Here is a 21,061-nt window from a genome sequence, read left to right on the forward strand (position 1 = left end):
CTTTCTAGCGCCGTTACCAGGGAAATGGTTGCTGAATTAACTATGAGCCTAGCTTAATCTCTTATCTTTTATCTTCTTTCTTTTATTCTTTTCCTTTTTATCATGGATTCCACTCCTATCTACCTATACGCTGCACCAACGAGCGCGTACCTAGAGCCACTAAAATCTGTAGAGCCTATCCTTACACCTGGTTATGAGCTGCGCCCATGTTTTATAAAACTGATTCAGGATCAATCCTTCTCAGAAGAAGACAACAAAAACCCATACTCACACCTACAAGAGTTTGAACAGACCTGTGCATGCTTGCATATCGCTGGCATGTCTAACAAAACCTTAAGATGGAAGTTGTTTTCGTTCTCTTTGATGGGAAGATCTAAATAATGGTACAGTCAAACCGTAAGAAGTATGCAAGGAGATTAGAAAACGCTATGCTCTAAGTTTTGTTTACGTTTCTTTCCCAGATCTAAAGTGGTTAGCCTTCGAAAAGAGGTTCTAAATTTTAGATAACTAGAAGAAGAATCTCTTAGCACATAGTGGGATCGTTTTAATGACATCATCATCACTGGCCCAGACCTTGCTATTTTAGACCCAATGCTCCTTCAATATTTTTACATGGGTCTTAGCAAGCATTCCATAGAATCCCTTGATGCAGCCTGTCGGTGTTTTGGAACCGGGGGTCCCTCTACCGACGAGTGAATTTGTGCTGCGTGCCCCTAATCCCGGATGGTAATGCGAAGAGACACAAGGTTTATACTGGTTCAGGCAATCGAGTCCCTACGTCCAGTCTGAGAGATCGATCTTATGTTCTTTGCATCGGAGTGCTCGTAGTAGGGGGTTACAAGCTAGGTGAGAGAGGGAGCTAGCCCTAGGTCTCGGCGAGGGTGGTGCGGGCTGCTTGAGGCGTTGTTCTCAAGTAGCGTAGAAGTGTGTCGTTCTATCGGTGTGTTCGTCCCCCCCTACGAGGCCCAAGTCCTCTCCTTTTATAGTTGAAGGGAGAACGAAGGTAGTACATGTATCACTATGCGATGTAGTGTCAATAGAAGTGGCACGTCCGAACCCTGTGGCCTGTTCTGGTGGCGGCGTGGCCGTAGGAGCGATCCGTCCTTGGAGTACTGGAGCGGCGTGGTTGTCCCATCAGGTCCTGTGCGTCGTGGGAGCCCCGGGAATGTCTCAGATCGGATGTGACGGCGAACGTGCAAGCCCTGGTGGACAGATTGCGCGCGAGGCCGAGGCCTGGTTGGTGTCGAGGCTCACGCTACGGTGGGGTCTCGGCGGGCACGAACCCCGAGATTGCCGAGGCCCCAGTGCACAGTGCTGAGGCCTTGAGTGGGCGGCGAGTCACGGGTGCAGCGTTAGGACACAGTGGCTGGTAACCCCCGTCACGCTCTGTCCTAGGTGCTGATTGTGGACACAGTGCCGGGACACAGTTGTCGGTAATCCCCGCCGTGCCCTGTCCCAGCTGGTACGGCGTTGATGCGACTTTGGGTTGCATCGGCCATTCTGTGACGTTGAGCCGTGGTCCGGCGGAGATTACGGGAGTGGTTGAAAGCATTGATGAGACATGACGTGCTGTCGAGGTGGGGGCCGACGGACCACGGACAAGCCGGCCCCGAGCGACACAGAGAATGAGGCCTCACGCGAGACGGAGACTAGGCCTCTTGCCGAGGCCTCCTCTAGGGTGCCTCGCACGAAGCGGAGTTGGCGTCGGGATGCCGAGACCTCCTGCTCTATAAACGGGGGCGGTGTGTTCGAGCCCTGTAGCCGGCCACTGTCGTGGTATGGTTGATGGAGTGGCCCCGTCCTTGCCGTGTAGAAGTGACGCGTCGGTCGTACTTGATCTTGTGCGTCGTGGGGCTCCAGTACAGCTTGATGCAGGGCATGGCGAGCGTCGTGCTGGTCATCGTGTGATGACGTCGTAGGGAGCTGTGGCTCCGCAGACGGCGAGGCCGAGCCATTGTGGGGGGTTCGGCGGACATGGATCCTCAGGCTGCCGAGCCCCTGAAGGATATCGCCGAGGCCTTGGGGGGAATTATTGATCCTGGGTGCTGATTCCGAGGCCACAGTATCTCCGACGTGGCTCCCACGCTACGTTGTTCTCAGAGCAGGGGTTGGTAGCACAGTGAGGCATGGGCGTCAACTATGTGCTTTAGTGGTTAGCACAGTGGCGGGTAACTTCTGCCCAGTCCTGCCTCCTATCCCGTTGGCCATTCTGCTGTACTGTGCCGATCATGCGGCCGATGTCAGGGGCAGCAGTTGGCTGAGTTAATGTGACACGACGTTTTGTCAGAGGGGCGGGAGGAGGAAGAGGCAGCGGAGTGCTACCGAGCCTACCTCGCACGAGACGGAGAGTCGGCGGCCCGGCCGAGGCCCTTGGTGGGGGGTCGCTCGAGGCCAGCGGTGAGGGGGCCTCGGGCGAGTCGGAGGATCGGCCGAGGCCAGTGGTGTTTGGCGGGTTTCGACTTTTTCGAAGTCTAAGCGGCCGTTTTTTGGTTCATGCTTAGGGTACCCCTTCTCACTGTATCCGACACAGCCTCTAGAGAAGCTTTCCTTTATCTGTCTGCTAGTGAAGCAAGGTTTATGCTTGTTAAGATTAGTGGAAAAACTCCCTACACTAGCAATCATAATAAACTCCTCGAGGAAAAGAAGGAATCATCTCCCGAACAAGAGGAGAAAGTTTTGATAGCCAAATCACAACCACTTTAATCCCAAGGTTTAGCTATTAGTCCCAAACCATCCATACCCCAAAATATAAATCCTCCAAAGGAAAAAGAAATTCAACCTTTTGAAATTTCTTGTGAGGATGATCTTTTTTATCATTTTGGGAAAAGTTTAAACTTCCAGTTCCACAAGAGACCTTTGAGCGAATATAATTCAAATCCTTTCAAGAAGGGATCTCTTAGAAAGCATCCTTATTTCTATATAGAACATTGGGAAGAATTCAAGGGTGACATGTCAAGTTGTGTTATAGAAGGAGAGCTAAGTCATTTAGCCAATCATATCTTCTTCCCTTCTAAGACCTCATTAGATGTCTTATCAGAATCCATTTCTCGACCCATCCTTGACCCCGATGATCCCTTTTATGCTCTTTCTCCTAAGTCTCATGATGATCCTAGAAATCCACCAAGACACCCAAAGTATAGGAGTCATGAAGGCCACAAGGATGACCAAGAAGAGCAATGACAATGGCTGGAATATATTAAGAACTTATATGTCGTTGCTAAAGAATGGATGGACAAGAATGAAGCCTTATGGTAGAATCCAAATTTAGCTTAGATCCAAACAAGGAGCTTAAATCAATCTCTTTAATAAACAAGACTCATCCAAGTTTGGATGAGGCCTTAGACAAGATCAATCCGAGAGCCACCAATCCATAGGAAATCTTGGACAATAAAATGTCCAATGAATGTCATAGGCATAGAATGATAGAGACAATGTTTTTGCCTATAGACATTCATGAAGAAACACCCCTAGAGCTTGAAAAGGAAGTTAACATCGAAGAGCATGGAAGTTATTTTATAAACACCTCATCAAATCCATGTCCACATGAGAAATCTCCTGAATCAATCGGTCTTTCCAACATTACCACACACGAGATCTTCAACTCCCTCATACTTTCTGTTCATAAAGACTTTGAGAGGGTGGTTGTAGATGCATATGTTTTATCATAAATATTGCAAATCTTATTGGCATGAATCTTGAGATAGGCACCCAAAGGTTGGTGTTGGAGGGGAAACCACTTCACCAATTAGAAACACAATTCGAAAGGTTCCCCAAAGATGAGCTTCTGCCCTAAAACAAGCACTTTTGGAAGATAATATGAGTTTTCACCTTCTACTGCGATACCCTTGTGAAATGAGCATAGAAACATAATTGTGAAAATATTCCTTCAGATATTATTGTCACTAACCATTCTAGGTTTGAAGCAAAAAGGACAAACAATGATGACTCAAGGTATATCCAACCAATCATCATGCAACATTGAATCACATCCATCCAAACTTGATTTTGCCTTGCAAAATTCAAGTGTGGGGGGGGGGTGAAGTTCTCTAAAAAATCTTATGCCATATTGCTAATTCATCTTGGTTGTCTCTACCTTTAAGCAATGCTCAATTTGCTAAATAACAATCATTCTCTTTCATCTCTATTTGAATAAATCTCTATAATGCTTTCATGCTACCTTTATTTACTATAGTATGCTTAAGGTTTGGAGTATGATCTTACATCTTCTAAATTAGGCATGGTGCTCAGTGTAAACTATTTTGCTAAATTAAATTAGACACGGTGTATAGTCTAATTCTTGAACCAAAAGGTGTGCTGATTTTACGTCTAAAGGCTTTTAAATGAAGCTTGGTGCTTAGGTTAAAATGTCTTCCTAAATTAAATTAGACGTGGTGTCTAGGTTGATTTTTGAGCTGATAGTATGGTTTAATAGGCACTGGATATTTTGTGGACTAACCCCTATAGGAAACTCTCACATCAATATTGGTAAGTCACGAGATGAAATCAAATCGGAGATCAAGCTAGACACATGATGAACTCCAGTAACATTGTGCAAAGAAGACACAACTCATTCATGATGGATGAAAGAACTGGATGAATGAATATGAGCTATGCCTATTCATGGTTTGACATGAATCTACAAACCCAGCCACCACTACAACTAAGGAAAAAAGAGGAAGAAGACGAGTGCATAAAACAAAGGGTGAGGTGGAAGGACCAACGAAGTGGCAAGATCAAAGAAGCAAAAAGATGACATGGCAAAATGATGAGAAAGAAAAGGTGCGATCTAGGAATAAAGAAGCTCATGAATAGCTCAAGATGCGAAACTAGCCAAGCCGAGCAAGGAAAACTTCAAGCAAAAGAGAAGAACCATCATGAGTCATCTACCCTTCGTCATATGGTGTCTTCACGCTCTAATGACAAAGGTAACATCCTAAGGTAAATGGTCATTATTTAAAAAGTTTTTCCTTAATTCTGGTATGCATATAAATAAGAACCAAACATGACTGAGTTACACTTCCTTGATCTAACCTAATTAACTCAACATGTTTAGTTCTTCAAGTTTGTTCCTAGCACCACTTTCTTGATCTCATAGTCTTAACCAAATGATTTAAAAAGTGCATATCTTATCTCTAGAAGATGATAGTCATAGTCATGTAAAGATTGATACATTATGTAGAAAAAGACAATCCTTCAGTAAGTTAGGCAATTTAACCCTTTTGGCCAAATATACTTAAATGCTATATTCATGATCAATCTTCTGATCTTACCACCCATGTTACAATTAAACAAAGTACATTACATCAACTTCATCTTGTCCCATGTGCCTAAGGTTAGAAAAGAATAAAGAAAGTTTTTAGTTCTGTTGGTGTTTTCCCACCAATAGAGCCCATACACTTGATCTCTACCTTGTCTTATGAGCAGAACGCACTTCAAGCAATGTGTAAGGGAAAGATAGTCAACTCCCTAATTTCTACAAGTGAAAGTCCTAAACCTGTCAAACCAATATAAAAACTCAAAACCAAGACAGGTTTGGCGGAAGAAGGGGACATCACCATTAGAGGCGCCACCTCAACAATTCTCATCTTCAGAGCAAACCAAGGTACTTGATCAATGAACTTCACAAGAAGAAGTCCGGTTCGAAGGACTTACAATACCGAACCCTCACCGAAAGAGCTTGCTTAGGGGAGAAGCACTTCCATGTATCCAGATAAGTATTCTTTCCTCTTTTTGTTTTAATTTTAGTTTCTTTTTAATAGTTAAAAAATGAAGAATGAAAAACAAAATAAAAATTTATCTTTACATTAGTCATCTATAGTAATAATGTGTGATCTAGTAAAATTGAAAACAAAATAAAAAAGTGTGTCTAGTTTACTTTAATTTATTTTTAAGAGTTGAATAAAATAAAGAGAACTCAGAGTAATCTCTTAAAATGGAAATGATGAATAGTTGCTCTGTTGTAATTTCTTTTAAGTACCAAATTTTCTGCCTTAAATTCTCCTGAGTTTTGGATAAGATTGTTTTGATATAAGGATTTACTCTGAACTTGAAACTCGTGGGTAGCATTTGCTTGATCTAAGTCTAGGTAATTGATGAATATGATATGAGATGGTCTGAGCTGTTATTTATCTTGTTCCAAATGACACTAAAGTTCCAAAGATTTATCTTTTGAAAAACATAAAAATGTTATATGATGAGTTCCTGTATGACAAAACTTAAATTCCCACCAGAGCCATACAGGTTATTTAGGCTAGGAAAACTTCCACATATATGTTGCTTGCTTTTGTATTGAGTTTTGTCAAGCTTTGTTGACCCTTATGAGAGATTTGTCATGCTCTTAAAATCAAGATCACGTACACACCACCCACATATGCACTACTCCTACACTGGGGGTAGGCGTAAAAATATGCCTTTCCATCTAGATCCACCCAAAAATGTTCTACTCCTACACTGGGAGTGAACCCAAAAACATACTCGTTAGGTTTTCTATCCTCCAAATAAATGCTCTAGGTTCTTATTGATATCTCTCTCAAAGTTTTGTTACAGAAAAGAGACATGGGGTTATGCAAAAGTTATTCAAAAGTAAAAAAAAGAAAGAAAAAAAGAGATTGAGAAAAAATGAACAAGTGTCCGAGATATCTAAAACAATGGGTACTTAGATGTCCGTCTGAAAAAAAGATGAATAAGATAGCCCCTGCTCTCTAGCAAATGTTTCTAAGTTTCAAAAGAGAGATATGTTTTCAAGGAGCAAAGTAGAATCAGGTTAGCCACCATTTATATCCACCATATATCCACACACATGCACATCCTGATTTGATTGTATGACTCAACTCTCTTTGGACCTGTTGTTTGACTTTACAATATATGCATTGCAAGTATGCTCTAGCCTTCTCCCTACCTATGAACTCCACATAAGCCTTAGTAGTAGAAAGAGAAAAGGCATAACATCTTTATTGTCTTGGTGAGGATCCACAAACACCACATATATTGATACACTTGAGAGTGTTATACAATAGAATCTCTAAGCTTTATTTTGAAAACTTATAAAAACTCTAGAACAATGGTGAAACAAAGAACTAGAGACATAGTGCTTGACTTGATCGTTATGTCTTTCAATTGCTCAAGACCCAAGTGAATGGAATTTGAAAGTCAGATCAGTTTATTCTAATCCGGGGGAGGATTTTTTATTGAACGCATGTGTACTTTTGAGGCGTGAAAACATTGTAGCAACTCCTAATCCATTATTAAGTTTAGCTTTGCTCAGAGACTGGCAAAGGTTAAGCTTGGGGGAGCTTATTGACGGTCACTAACACCAATTATAAACCGTCAATATAACCTGTATTTATACTTAATTCCATCACCAAACATAGGTATAGGGGTTTAAACTAATAAATTTCATGAGTTTTGGTGAATCTGTGTTTTCAGCAGGGTTTATCCAGAAAACCGTCAAGGGGGCCTATTTATCAAAGGAAATTACAAAATTCCACTGCGTAAACAATGTAGGAAGATTCTAGAAGACTGCAGGAGGCTCTCCACCGAAGTAGACCCTAAGGGGCTACCATGTGGGGCCAGCCGGCCCCACCTGTAGGACGCCTGGCCCCTGGGTCCACCTGTCAGCCTCCGCGTTGCAATGTTAGTTCTCCACCACCTCTTAGGTTGCCTCTATGCCGTTTTTGAAGTTGGTTTGATCCAATGGCTCACGTTGGACGCTCCGGCCTATACATACCAGCCCCTGCCACCCTCTCTAGAGCCATCCTGAAAACCCTAATTCATATCTTCAGGATCAGAGTTAGCTATCAAGAAATGGTTAGTCCTTCATAGGATCTAGTCTTGTAAATAATAGTGAGATGGAGAGTGAGGGAAGAGTTTGGAGGAGATTCCGGCCTGTCGGTGCTCTCTACGGCTTGTAACTTGGTGGATCCAAGTTCTATCTGAGCTTGTCTCTGAGATTTCTCTGGTAATCAACTTCTAATTCAAGTAAGCTTCTTGTTTATATTATTCATGAGGTTCACAACTTGTTTGAGTGTTTTATTCTTTATCCGGGAAGAGTAAAGTAGTAATTGTAGTGTAAGCGTGGTGCTTAGACTCTGGTTACTTGTGGATGCATCCTGCATTCCGGATCGATGGTAGCTCAGGAGGGTGACTCTTATAGCCTCATTGAATCCTTTGTAGCCCACCTCCCATTTGTAGGGCAAGTAGGACGCGGTTACTACGAGAAGCATCCTCTGTTGGTGTCTTTCCTTAAGTAATGTCCCTAGTTGAATAGTAGAAGACATATTTACCCAAGTCAGAACTAGAGAACCTTAGTTTTTCTCTCTACGCTCCTATTTATCGTAACCTTGTTGCTACCCCTATTTAAGTTAGATCGTAGTTTGTCTCACACGTTTCCGTGTGGATACGATACTTGGAAACTTCTAGGTGAAAGCTACAGTGATATCCGTGCACTTACGGATTTATCTGTGTGCGTTAAATATACCAACACTTGGGTCACCTGGTGGATGGCTTCGCTGCCTTCGGCCTCATCTTGAAGATGGGCTGGAGGGTGGATGAAGTAGTCATCAATCAATTGCTCAAGGGCCTCTGTGATGCATGAGGGTGGACGAGGCCATGGACATACTGCTCCCAAGAATGCCTGACTTTGGCTGCATGCCGAATGCAGTTTCTTGCAACACACTTATCAATGGTTTGTTTGGCGAGGGTCAGGTGGAAAAAGCTTACAACCTGTTCCTTGAAATGCTTGATCAGGGGATTTCGCCAGATGTTGTGACATACAACACGATCATTGATGGCATGTGCAAAGCTCAGACAGTTGACTAGGCGAAGGGTGTCTCTCAACATATGATTGATAAAGGTGTTAAGCCAGACGTCCAGACATATACTTGTCTGATCCATGGATACCTCTCTACAAGACAGTGGAAAGAGGTGGTTCGAAGGGTCGAAGAAATGTATGCTTGGGGTCTTCACCTAAATGTTGTTACTTATGGTCCGCTGTTGTACTATCTTTGCAAGAATGGAAAATGCGGAAGCCCAAAAGATTTTTGATTCTATGATTAGGAAGGGCATAAAACCTAATGTAACTTTCTATGTCATTCTTCTTCACGGGTATGCTGCTAAAAGAGCCCTTGCTGATTTGCCTGATCACCTAGAGCTGATGGTAGCAAATATGATTTTCCTTTTTACGTTGTCAAACACTACATCATTCTTGTTCCAATTCCAATCAATCATCTCCATGCATGTCAGTGTGACACCTATTAATTTAATTACCTTGGCTGCGTTTGTTTCCCTCATGCAAAAGTTTAGTCATGCCACGTTGAATCTTTGATACCAATTAGGAGAATTAAACATAGACTAATTACAAAACTAATTACATAGATTGAGGCTAATTTACGAGAAGAATCTATTAAGTCTAATTAGTGCATAATTTAACAATGTAGTGCTAAAGTAAACATTTACTAATTATGGATTAATTAGGATTAATATATTCGTCTCGCTAATTAGTCTACTCATATACAATTAGTTTTATAATTAGCTTATGTTTAGTACTTCTAATTAGTATCTAAATGTTCGATGTGACGTAACTAAACTTTAACCCTGGATCCTGACAGCCAAATTCACTGACCCTCGAATGAATCGCCATCGATCAGCACATCAGCTCTCCTCAAAACTATGCCGCGCAGGAGCCACCACTTCCATTTGGCACGGCGCTGTCAGTGCTTAGTTAGCTGCAGCTCCCGGGACCGGGACCGGGAGCACCTGAGCGTCCGTCCGGCCGCCATGCCGAGACCGAGTAGAGTGGCCACGAGCTCCAGCACAAGAGAAGGCAGCCGCTGTGGTCTCTGCTGTTCGCCGGCGCCGCACACCCGCTCAGGCCGCACCTGTGGAGCACGTCGTTCCCCTGCCTCATCGTGACGTAGCTCAGCGGCACGCTCCTGAACCCGCCCAGCTCCATGCGCGCAGCCCACCGCTGCAGCCGGTCGTGCCGCTCGCGCCGGTGCGCGCCCTCGCGCAGCAGCACGTCCCGGATCTCCTCCCCGAGCACCGCGCGCTCCACCTCCGCCCGCTCGGTGGCGGGCCGGCGGTACGCCTCGGCGGCCGCGTCCAGGCTGTCGTACACGGCGGCGTAGTACCCCAGCGCCTCGCCGAAGCGCTTCCGGAACGAGACGCCGCCGTGGCTGGCCTCCTGCTCCGTGACCACCACCACCTCGGGCGACAGCGCGCGAGCCGCCGACAGGAAGCTCGCCAGCGCCGGCGGCATCTGGAGCTGGGGCGTAGATAGCGGCGGCGAGACGAAGCCCATCGGCGTGGCCGGGCTGCTGTCGCTGTCGTCGTCGTCGCCACGGCCACCGCACGAGCCCACGCTCGGCGGGCACGAGGTGGACGCCATCTGCTGCAGCCGCGCGACGCTCGCCGTCTGGTTGAAGCGGTGGCCGGCGCTGAAGGTGCCCGCCGGGTCGTCGGCGCCCGCGAGGAGGCGGTGCAGCTGCAGCGTGCAGACGACCGCGCGCGCCTCGCCGGACCTCAGCCCGAGCACGCCGTGCAGGTCGGTGGAATCCAGTGCCTCGATCTGGCCGACCACGCGGTGCACCTGGAGTGGCACGTCCAGCTGCTCGGCCTCGTCCGTGAGCAGCTCTGATATGTTGGCAAGGAGGTCCCCGTCGTCGTGGACGATGGTGAGGCGCAGGTGCGGCGGCCCTCCCGGGCGACGGTTGAAGTCGTGTAGGAGCTTGATCCATTGGCATGGCTGCGCGGTAGGCCCCGCAAAGTCGATGATGTGGACATTCTGATCACCGTGAAAGTGAAACAATTTTGTTACTGTTATATATAAATAAATAAATCTGAATGCCCTCTGTTAAAAATGATAACTTTGACTGAGAGCTAGTTTGGCAGGCACCGTCTCCTCTTAAAATAGCTTGGGCTGTGTTTGCTTTGTTGGAGTAGAAGTCGTTTTTAAAAAATATTTGCCAAATAATTTTATTATAATTTCTATTAAGATCGTGACTACTTTCATATCCAAAACAGTAAGTACATTTTTTATATTTCCTAAGCATGCCATATTTTTCTGACTAGTTGTACCAATAATATATGAATATTCACATAAAAGACAAACAGTAAAACACGGCGAAATAGCATGTGATCCATATTTTAATCTAAATTCTAGTTTTTGCTAGGGTTACCGTAAAACGGAAGGTTAGCAAGTACTGTACTTAGCACTATTTTCTTCACACAAATAGTGCCACTGATCCATCTTTTAAACTAATTCCAGTTTTTGCTAGGGTTTTAGCACAAGACCGTTAATTATCTTTAGTATAGGAGTAGCTCTGTTCTTCGATCGGTGGACTAGCACAGTACACAAGCCAAGGCAGAACCTTTTCGTTCTCCATGGCCTCAAGGATGGCTCGGTTGGCGACGGCGACGGCGGCTCTGGGGAACGGGCTGAGCTCGAAGAAGCTGCGCCGCGCCGCGCGGACGCAGCGCGGGTCGAGGTGGTCGGAGGGGTCGATGAGCGCGTCGGCGACGGCCGGGACCATGAGGCGGATGAGGCGGCGCGCCAGGGAGTCGGCCATGGGCACGGCGAGGCGCCGCAGCGGACCGTCGCCCACCGCGGCGGCGAGGCCGGTGGCGCGCGCCAGGCAGCGGCCGGCCCGCTCGATGGCGCCCGCCTCCACGTGGCCCGCGCACTGGCACAGGTCCTGCACCAGGTGCTCCTGCTGCGACGGCGGCGCCGGCGCCGGCACGCACATTGACACGTCGTCGTCGTCGTTCTCGGTAGGGATAGGAGTAGGACGATGCATGGCAGACGAAGACGATGGCGACGTCGTTGTGTGCACTGTGTACATGCAGTGTGTGTATAAGCTAGCTCGAGCTCGATCACCTACACGCTGCAGTTTGAGTGGTTGGACTGGGAGCAGGGACTGCAAGTTCACGCTCGTGCCGTATTTATACACAGGTGATACGTACATGGGGATGCTTGTGTTGTACGGATGCATGCAAATGCAACAATGCAAAGGCAGCGCCGACGAGAACAAGAAATTCTAGGGCTTTTTCTTGGGGTTGATGGTAGGGATTTGGACGTACTGAACCAAGCATCTGAGCAAACTAGGAGAGGTAGATGCAAACAAGCAAGTAGCTTAGCTTCGTCGTAGTAGACTAGTAGTAGCAATGCAATGCTCTCGGACATTGCAGGACAGAAGTTATTCTCGTTTCTCAGAAATCAATTTTTTTAAAACTTTGACCAATTACATATAAAAGAATATTAATATTTATAATACATAATTAGTATAATTAGATAGATAGTTGAATATACTTTTATAATAAACTTATTTGGAGATATGTAAATGTTGCACATATTTTTACAAACCTAGCTAAAGTTAAGAAAGTTTGATTTATACGCATCCCATAACGACTTTCGTTCTGGAATGGAGGGAGTACAGGATCGGATATCCTAAGTTGCTGGCATTGGAGATGAGGATAATTCCGTACATCTTGTGTTTTTCGTATCCATTTGGAAGCAACGGACAAATTTACTTTGTGGTCATCCTCCTAGGACTATGGAGTTAAGACTAGTTTATAACTGGAATTTCGTCCTTGTACATCGTAGTTTCAGAGAAGAAGTATCCATACACCGTACCTGGTGGCGGCCATGCTTGGAGAACTTCGTCCTGGATCCTGCTGCATAGTGATGCGTAAGTCAGGGACATGCAAACTCCATGGATCCAATTCACATGCAACTTGACTAGATGCGTTTGGCAGGATTCCATATTCTCGTAGAAACGTTATGAATCTGGACATTCTTCGGAAGCGTTTAATTTCTCTGGTAAATTAGAATTACTTCATGAAACTATTTGAATATCTTGTTAGATTCTTGAAACTAGAAATTGGACAAAAACTCGTTGGATTCACAAATATGTTTGGCTGGCTTCAAGGACAGGATGCAACGAAACAGAGAACAATATCAGCAATCCTCATGCGTACTTGTCTTGGAACATTTGAAAAAAGCACAATCAAAGGACCTTTGAAGGATTGACGCAATCGGCATGATCAACACTCCAAGTGCTGGACCTAATCAAAGAAGAAATAAGACTTATGACAAGTGCTACCAGATTTCCTTTAACCCCAAATGATCCTCCATCTTAGTGTTTGTGTGTGCGCGTGCCCTTTCTTATATGTAGCATTAATATGTAAGACTCCAGATTTGCTCTTCTTCTTATGTTGTATAGCAGTGCTCCTGCTAATTTTTTTTTTCAAAAAAAAAAGAGAAAGAATTGGGAGAAACATGGTTTTGGGTGTTTCTCTGAACTAGTAAAAAACGAGAATCGGTTACAAGTGATTCTCCTGAAACGTTTGTCTCTTTGTGGCATTTGTGCATGTGTTTAGTAGGCTTTTAGATTCTTGTAGAAACGTTTCAAATCCATATTTCATTGAATTTTGTGATGTTGCACCGTTGATTTAGAGATGTTACATATAAAAGATCATTTCGTAGTGTTTGCGGTGATAAATAAATCTTTCGATATTGCTCAAGGGTAATTGAGATGTTTTGTTAGTTGACTTTTGGATGTTGTTGATTTTTGTGATTTTGGAAATATTTTTTAGTGTTCTATGTTGTAATAGGCAATTTGAGATGTTGCCATAACACGCTTCTACATTCTACAAGTATTTTATTTTTTCCTACTTCAATGGTTTTCACTAGTTGACTATTGGATGTGTTGCATGTGGATTTCCGTAATCTTGGAGAGAACTGTTGTATTGTACGTTGCAACCTGCAATTTGTGATATTGTAAGACGAATTTACATGTTGTAAGTAGTTTTCCTTTTCCCCCCTCTACTTTAGGGTTTTCATTAGTTGACTTGTGGCTGTTTTTTTTAGATAATGAGTTTGACTTTTGGATGGATGTTGCACGTTGGTTGTGTGTTGTATGTTGCAATAGGCAATTTGTAATCCTGCATAGGACGATTTTACATGTTACAAGCACTTTCCTTTTTTCCTACTTCCTCTGCCCCAAATTATAAGACGGTTTAGTTTTTATCGATACATTATTTTGACTATATATCTAGATATAGTGTATAAGTGCATGATAAAAACTACGTATCTAGAAAAATCAAAACGACTTATGGATTGAAATGGATGGAGTACCTCAGTGGTCATGCGAACTCCCCATGTTATGCATTTGTAGATTGAAAGATGTTGCGCGCAATACACGTAGCATATAGAGACAATATACTTTGGTGGGAATTTTTTATCTTTGCAATTAAACTGTCTGACGGACGTGCTAGCAGCGCTGCAACTTAGGCAGTGTTTGGCGTGGCTCCAGGGGCTCTGGCTCCTCCTGCCTTGGCCCTGTTAGACACTGTTGGCGTCTGGAGCGGCTCCCAGCAGGGCTCCAGCTCCCTCCAAATTGCACTGCGAAACCAACGGAGCCGGATGAGCTGCGATTTGGAGGCTTCGACGGCTCCTCCACAGTGATGCTACGGTACCCGGAGCCGGAGCCCCTCTAAACATGCTCTTAATTGCATAGAAGTAGGAGGTGCCTAGGTCATGTTCCTGTCAATAAGCTGGTGCCTACAATAAACTTTGTTCATTTAAAAAATATGCCGAGTCCATGTCCATCTCACGAACGTATTTATAGGGGTATGATCTTTGTTTTTTTTTTTTGGAGCAAAAGGGGTAGTATGATCTTTGTGCGCGTTCATAAAAGTGGAAAGTGGGGTGTGGCAGCCCAACCCAACGCAAGGAATCATTGGTCCTTGGTGAAACGTAGAGTGACCATGCAAAGTCTCAGTGTGGCCCGGCCCATTGCTACATCAGTAGTGGCAGTAGGCCGTAGGCCTAGGGACTTCGGGCGACAGAAGGAAAGCACCGGGACTCTGCTGTGTCCATGCGGACCACGCCGGTACTCCGCACGGTTATCATTCGTTTCATTAAAACATATGTTAACCACACATCCAAATTAAGTTGTTATTGACTAGCTTTTTTCATCAACATTTGAGACATCTTCATGGTTTTTGACCTAATATAACACTAGTAATAGAAACATATTTTTACTAACGATCCTCTTAAACTACTGTCAATAGAAATTAAAAAAACAATGTATAAAAATACAAAAGTGCATAGCTAGGTCCGAACCCGCTGGCTATGCTCGCCTACCACGTTACATGATTTTTTTGCTTATAAATACGAATTTGAGTGTTCTCCTCTAGAATTCGAATCCAAGAACTCAGCCCTCGCGCTTTTCTTATTACCATCCCACTACACACTTTTCTTATTACCATCCCACTACACAGGTGCTACTGATAGCAATAAAAGAATCATACCTTTTGACAGAGGCGGGCGCAGGATTTGGACCATGGGTATTCAAAATTGCAGATGGCAAGAAAAAAAATTTGACAACCTAAATTATAGTTTTATAACACAAAATTAAGTGGAAGCATCATTGATTAATAAAATTGATCACAACTTGAACATGTGAAATTGTTCGGCTACTAATGATCAACATATCAAAGTTGCAACATGTGAAATAAATAGAGGATAAAACAGCAAAATGGTAACAAAGCTTACGACTTACAAGTTACAGGATAACTTTCCGATCCTTAATGCTTTGAAAATGAGCGATGATGTCCTTATTCTTAGCTTGCATGAAGAATTCCCTTTCAATCAACGTGACCAAGCAACCATTCAAATATTTCTGCCCCATCTTGCTTCTTCTCTTGTTCTTTATCAAATTCATTATAGAAAAGACCCTCTCAACACCAGCAGTTGCAACAGGGAGAACAAGCACCAATTTGAGAAGTTTATAAACAATTTCATACCGAGCAACCTTTCCTTGTTTAATTAGCATCATAGACAACTCTGCTAGACTTCTCAAATTTTTGAAGTTTTCATCATTTCTGACATCATTGATATAGTGGTGCAACTGAAAACGAAGTTGGTTCATTTCTTCAAATTCAAAGTCATGTGGATAGAACCCAGCAAGCTTAACCAAGTTTTCAACATTAAAAGCAGCAAATGAATTGGATGGATTGAATGATGACATGCATCTAAGTAGCTCTGTGTTTACCTCATCAAACCTATTATTAAGCTCTTGAACTTGCCTATCAATGACACCCAAAAACATATCAGCATGAAACCGGTGATAATTAATGGCACCTCTATAGAACTGCTTTGATCTTTGCATAGGAATATACTTCCCATTCATGTCAACCACTTTAATATTGTGCTTCTCACAAAAAGAAGTGACCTTGGTAAGGAATTCTTGCCATCCAGAATCTTGCCTCAAAACATCCAGTTCTACCTTTGTGAACTCCAGAAGATCCATTGCATTTACGATATCTTGCTCCCTCTTTTGCAAAGCATTGCACAAGTCATTTGTGTATCCAAATATTTCATTCATCAAGTGTAGCAAGAAAACAAACTCAAAGGACTTAAATACTGTGAGCATAGTTTGAGCTCCATTAGCCTCAGCCCCTTTACTTTCCTTCTCAATCCTAAAGAGAACTTTCTTGATTGAAGGATACAAGAACATAATATGCATTACAGTTCTGTAGTGAGATCCCCATCGTGTATCACCTGGCCTTGCTAAGCCCATCTCTTGATTCAATCCTTGCCCGGTTTCAATTTCACCCAATTTGAATGCTTCAATCATGTATTCAGCTTGAGCAACGCGAAGCATGCGGATCTTTTTACAAGACATCCCTAGAACATTCAACAAATATGAAAGTTGCCCAAAGAACCAATCACAATCAGTATTCTCCTTAGCAACTGCTACAAGTGTTAGTTGAAGTTGATGGGCGAAGCAATGAACATAATAAGCAGAAGGGGACTCATCCATAATTAGTTTCTTCAAACCATTAACATGACCCTTCATATTACTAGCTCCATCATACCCTTGACCACGTACCTTGGATAGGGGCAATTGATATTTGATAAGCAAGGACTGAATTGCTTCTTTAAGAGTCAATGATGTAGTATCTTCAACTTGGACAAGACCTAGAAATCGCTCAACTGGTTCGCCTTTTTTATTGACAAAACGCAAACAAAGAGCCAATTGTTCCTGTAGGTATGCATCACTTGACTCATCAGCAAGAATTGCAAAACACTCATCACCAAGTTCGTCTATGATAAATTTGATTGTTTCATGAGCACAAGCATCAATGAGTTGTTTTTGGATCTTGTGATCTATCATCTGACAGTTTTGTGGTGCATTCTCTAGTACCACCAGATTAACCTCTTCAAAGTTTCCTGCCAGCCATGCTAAAAGTTCTCGAAAATTACCTTTGTTGAGTGAATCCTTTGTTTCATCATGACCACGAAAAGCCAAGCCTTGACGCAACAGAAATCTTATGCACTTAAGTGACCATGTCAAGCGAGCTAGATACTTAGCCTTGAACTGTGCAGTGTTTGATGCAACGGATTCATGGATTGATGCCTTAGGTCTCATGAACAATCTATATTTCTCTTCAGCTTCACTATGAGCACTATCGATAGCACCAACATGCCTATGAAGTCTCCTTTTCATATTCCAATTTCTAAACCCTTCATTAACAAAAGCATCTCCACCAGGGAATTTGCAGCTATCTTTGAACAAATAGCAAACAAAGCAAAATGCAGCATCTTTGTCCACACTATACTCAATCCACTTGAATTCAGTAAACCACTTATGTTGGAAGCGGCGCATACCTCCACAATCATGTTGTGGAAAAGAATCCCTCTTCATCTTTGGTTGACATGGCCCCAATGCAATGTATGCCCTTCGAACTGAATCTTGATCTTCACATCATAGCTTGAGATAGGAACCCTCAATCCAGGATCATGCTCAATTTGATACATGTCAGCATTGTCTTCATCACTACAATCTGATTCATTTAGGGATATAACTTCATCATCTTCTATTACTGTAGGCTCAGCCTCAACTCTCACTGCTTCTGGTTCTGGTGAAATTATGCTTGGACCACTGCCATCAGTCTGCCCTTCAAAAACAACCAGTTGCATACAACTCTGATTAGTAGATGGAATACCTCCCTCTACCTCTTGCTCAACCTTATCTTGTGAATGCTTCTTTGCAGCAGCCCGTTGCAAGAAACTCCTCAGATATGTGGTATTACTCTTTTTTCTCTTCATACTTGAGACCTATAATTAAATCAAGAGGCTAGACTAAGTAATTTGGGGACAAATTGCTATCCTTAAGAGGCTAAGACCCTAACAAGTAACAAATTGAAGAGGTTAATCCATATACCATACTAAATTTTTTTCAAATTCTACACCTAAATCGAAATCATACTTCCACATTAAATAAATCAACAGTTCAAGTTTTTTTACAGATGTACTGATCAAAGGCTTGCTAACCCATTTAAGTTGCTGAGTTGAACATTATAAACAAAATTCATCAAACCATACTATCCCAAATTAGAATAAAAAATCATATAATCCGAGATTAACTTCACATGTCTGCTTTAACCGAGAACATTGGGATCGGAGTAGGAGCTCTTAACACAAACCTCAACCTGCGCCGCCTGCACCCCCTCCGAGACACCGAGTAGGAGCTCCGGCGCTCCGCCCTCCCCGCCGTCGAGCTGCGCCCTCCCCGCCGGCCGCCGCGGATGTGGATGTCGATTGGATCGGATCGGATGTGTGGGTGGCTGCCGGCTGCGTGCTGTGCCTATGCCGTGGCCGTGCGCGTGTGTGGCCTAGCCACTGGGTGCTGGCGAGTTGGGTTGTGGCCTGTGGGAGCCTGGGAGGCCGAGTGGGCCACTGGGCCGAGTGGGCCGCTGGGGACTGTGAGTGGCGAGCCTGTGAGAGTGGGAGGCCGACTGGCTGCGTAGTGCGTGCCTGCGTGCTGTGCGTGGCTTCTTTAATTTCATTTTTGTTTTTTCATACATATGCCTAGAATACACTATATATATATGAACTTTTTTTTGCAAAAATAATGGGTATTCAACTGAATACCATTGAATACAAGTGGGCCCGCCTCTGCCTTTTGACCCATCCATGGAAGCTATTTGTAGTGGAGGTTTTCTTAAGTACCACAAGTACAAATCATTTCAAGGGCAGTTGACTTAAGCAACCACTTCTAAGAACTTTTAACAAATATTTTGATACCTAAAATGATTTAAAACGAAGAAGTTTTCAACTACAAAGTTGTAGATCTCATCGATATTTGTCTTCCTCCCATTTAAGCAACCATCACTATAAATTGATTTATAGTGGCGGTAGCCAACCGCCTCTACAAATAGGCTATCTATACTATCAGTTAATATAAGCTATACCGTCAGTGAAAATATCTATTTCTACCGGCTATCATGTTATATACCACCGCTACAAATGAATTTCTACTAGAGGTTCTTGGTCATACGCACTGTAATAGGTGGTGTCAGTGAAAACCATTTCTACACTATTGTAAAATTTGTTTCTCTAAAACACCCATATTAATAAAAAAAGTAAGGTTAGCATTAACCACCAAAACCACTTACCTGAGGGGCCTAGAAGCTCATGTGGAGAGGTCGCGTGCGTGGAAGACGGGTTTGACAGAGAGGTTACGATAGCGACGAGCGGGGACTCTACGCTAAGGTCACGGCGCCATTGGCTGCGGTGCTGAGCTCTTGATTTTTTCCCCTTTCTTAGGTGTGCGAAGGTGGATGGGATTTCACTGTGTTTCCACACCAAACATGACATAATGTTAATTTCAATGTTATTACATAGTGTAAGTCTTTTCGGTGGTATTTTCTAAAAACGAGGTTCTTTTAATGCTAAAGAACCAAAAAAAAATTCTAAACCTTAACTTTACATTACTAATGTCTAATAAGATGATCACTAGCAGTAACTCCTGAGGCACAACGCCGGCAGAGCTACATTGAGAGTAAAGGGGGCAACCTCCTCCACTCTCCTAATTTCTTAATTAAGTAGACAATATTCATGGTAAAACAGTTTAATTTGCAGCCACAGCAAATTTTTTTCTTGTTCATATAGCCTATCCCCGGCAGTCCAACGGTCCAACCTCCACAGGTGAGCTTCAAAGACAAGCTGTATGCACAGGGAAGTGTCTAGAATTCCTAATTCTTGCTAAGTTTTACAGTTTGCAAATGGAACCTGAATATACAATAAACTGTCCTACTGCTGTTGTTTCAGGTTCGATTCAACTCCCTCGAACCTGCTTAAATTGAGCATGGTCTCTCTTCCATTCTTACCTCTCCAATTAGGTAGCAGCACTACTAACTACGACCCTAAGCATGGAGCTTTTCGCTGATCCTACACAAAGCCTAAATATCAAAAGCAGCAGCAGCAGCAGCAGCAGTAGTGCCTTCCCTTCTTGCTGTCTTGCAGACGCTGCATGCCGAGATGGCCGACGAGCGGCGGTGCAGGCAGCATGCATGCAGATGGAGCGCGGCGACAGCTGACACAAAGGGGAGGAAAAGTCTCGCCAAAGCAGCAAGCTAGCTACCTGAGCTACTACAAAGGGGAGGAAAAGTCATGGGCTCATGCCTGTCTTGATGTGACACTTCCTCTTCTCCTGCCCTGCCTGCTTGATGCCTGCAGCAGCGGCTATCAAGCAGGCTAGCTAGCTACCAGCCGCAGCCCAGGGTTGATGCAGCAGGATGCCTGCCTGCCTCGCATCAGATCAGCTGCAACCTCTGCTCCGAATTATTGGTTCGTTAATCGGGCAGAGCTGAGATGAGAGAGTTTAGCAGCTTTACTGCACGAACGCTGAACGCATGATGATGAGCGTGCGATGTGACTAGGGGGCGTTTGGTTTCTACACATCCTCCTAAATTCCTGTCATCGAATGTTTAGACACATGCACGAAGTATTAAATATAGATTAATTATAAAACTAATTACACAACTTACAACTAAATTGCGAGACGAATCTTTTAAGCCTAATTAGTCTATGATTTGACAACGTGGTGCTACAGTAAACATGTGATAATGATAGATTAATTAGACTTAAAAAAATCATCTCCCAAATTAGCCTCTATTTATGCAATTGATTTTGTAATTAATCTATATTTAATGTTCTTTATTAGTATCTAAACATTCGATGTAACATAAATTTTAGGAGCGACTAAGGCCCTCT

General features: G+C 43.6%; 2 protein-coding genes across 2 annotated transcripts; both read right to left on the reverse strand.

Annotated features, from left to right (window-relative positions):
• Positions 1 to 9,300: 9,300 nt before the first annotated feature.
• LOC136479322 (scarecrow-like protein 3) lies at positions 9,301 to 11,792 on the reverse strand. Its single transcript, XM_066477224.1, has 3 exons — positions 11,367 to 11,792; positions 9,876 to 10,780; positions 9,301 to 9,316 (listed from the first exon to the last, which is right to left on the reverse strand). Exons 1-3 carry the CDS (start codon positions 11,790 to 11,792, stop codon positions 9,301 to 9,303), a joined length of 1,347 nt encoding a protein of 448 aa, XP_066333321.1.
• A 3,714-nt stretch (positions 11,793 to 15,506) lies between these two features.
• Positions 15,507 to 16,683, reverse strand: LOC136481424 (uncharacterized). The gene has a single exon (XM_066478772.1). It carries the CDS (start codon positions 16,662 to 16,664, stop codon positions 15,564 to 15,566), a length of 1,101 nt encoding a protein of 366 aa, XP_066334869.1. The 5' UTR covers positions 16,665 to 16,683; the 3' UTR covers positions 15,507 to 15,563.
• Between the last annotated feature and the right edge of the window lie 4,378 nt (positions 16,684 to 21,061).

Source organism: Miscanthus floridulus, chromosome 9 (assembly GCF_019320115.1).
Source record: "Miscanthus floridulus cultivar M001 chromosome 9, ASM1932011v1, whole genome shotgun sequence".
NCBI lineage: Eukaryota > Viridiplantae > Streptophyta > Magnoliopsida > Poales > Poaceae > Miscanthus > Miscanthus floridulus.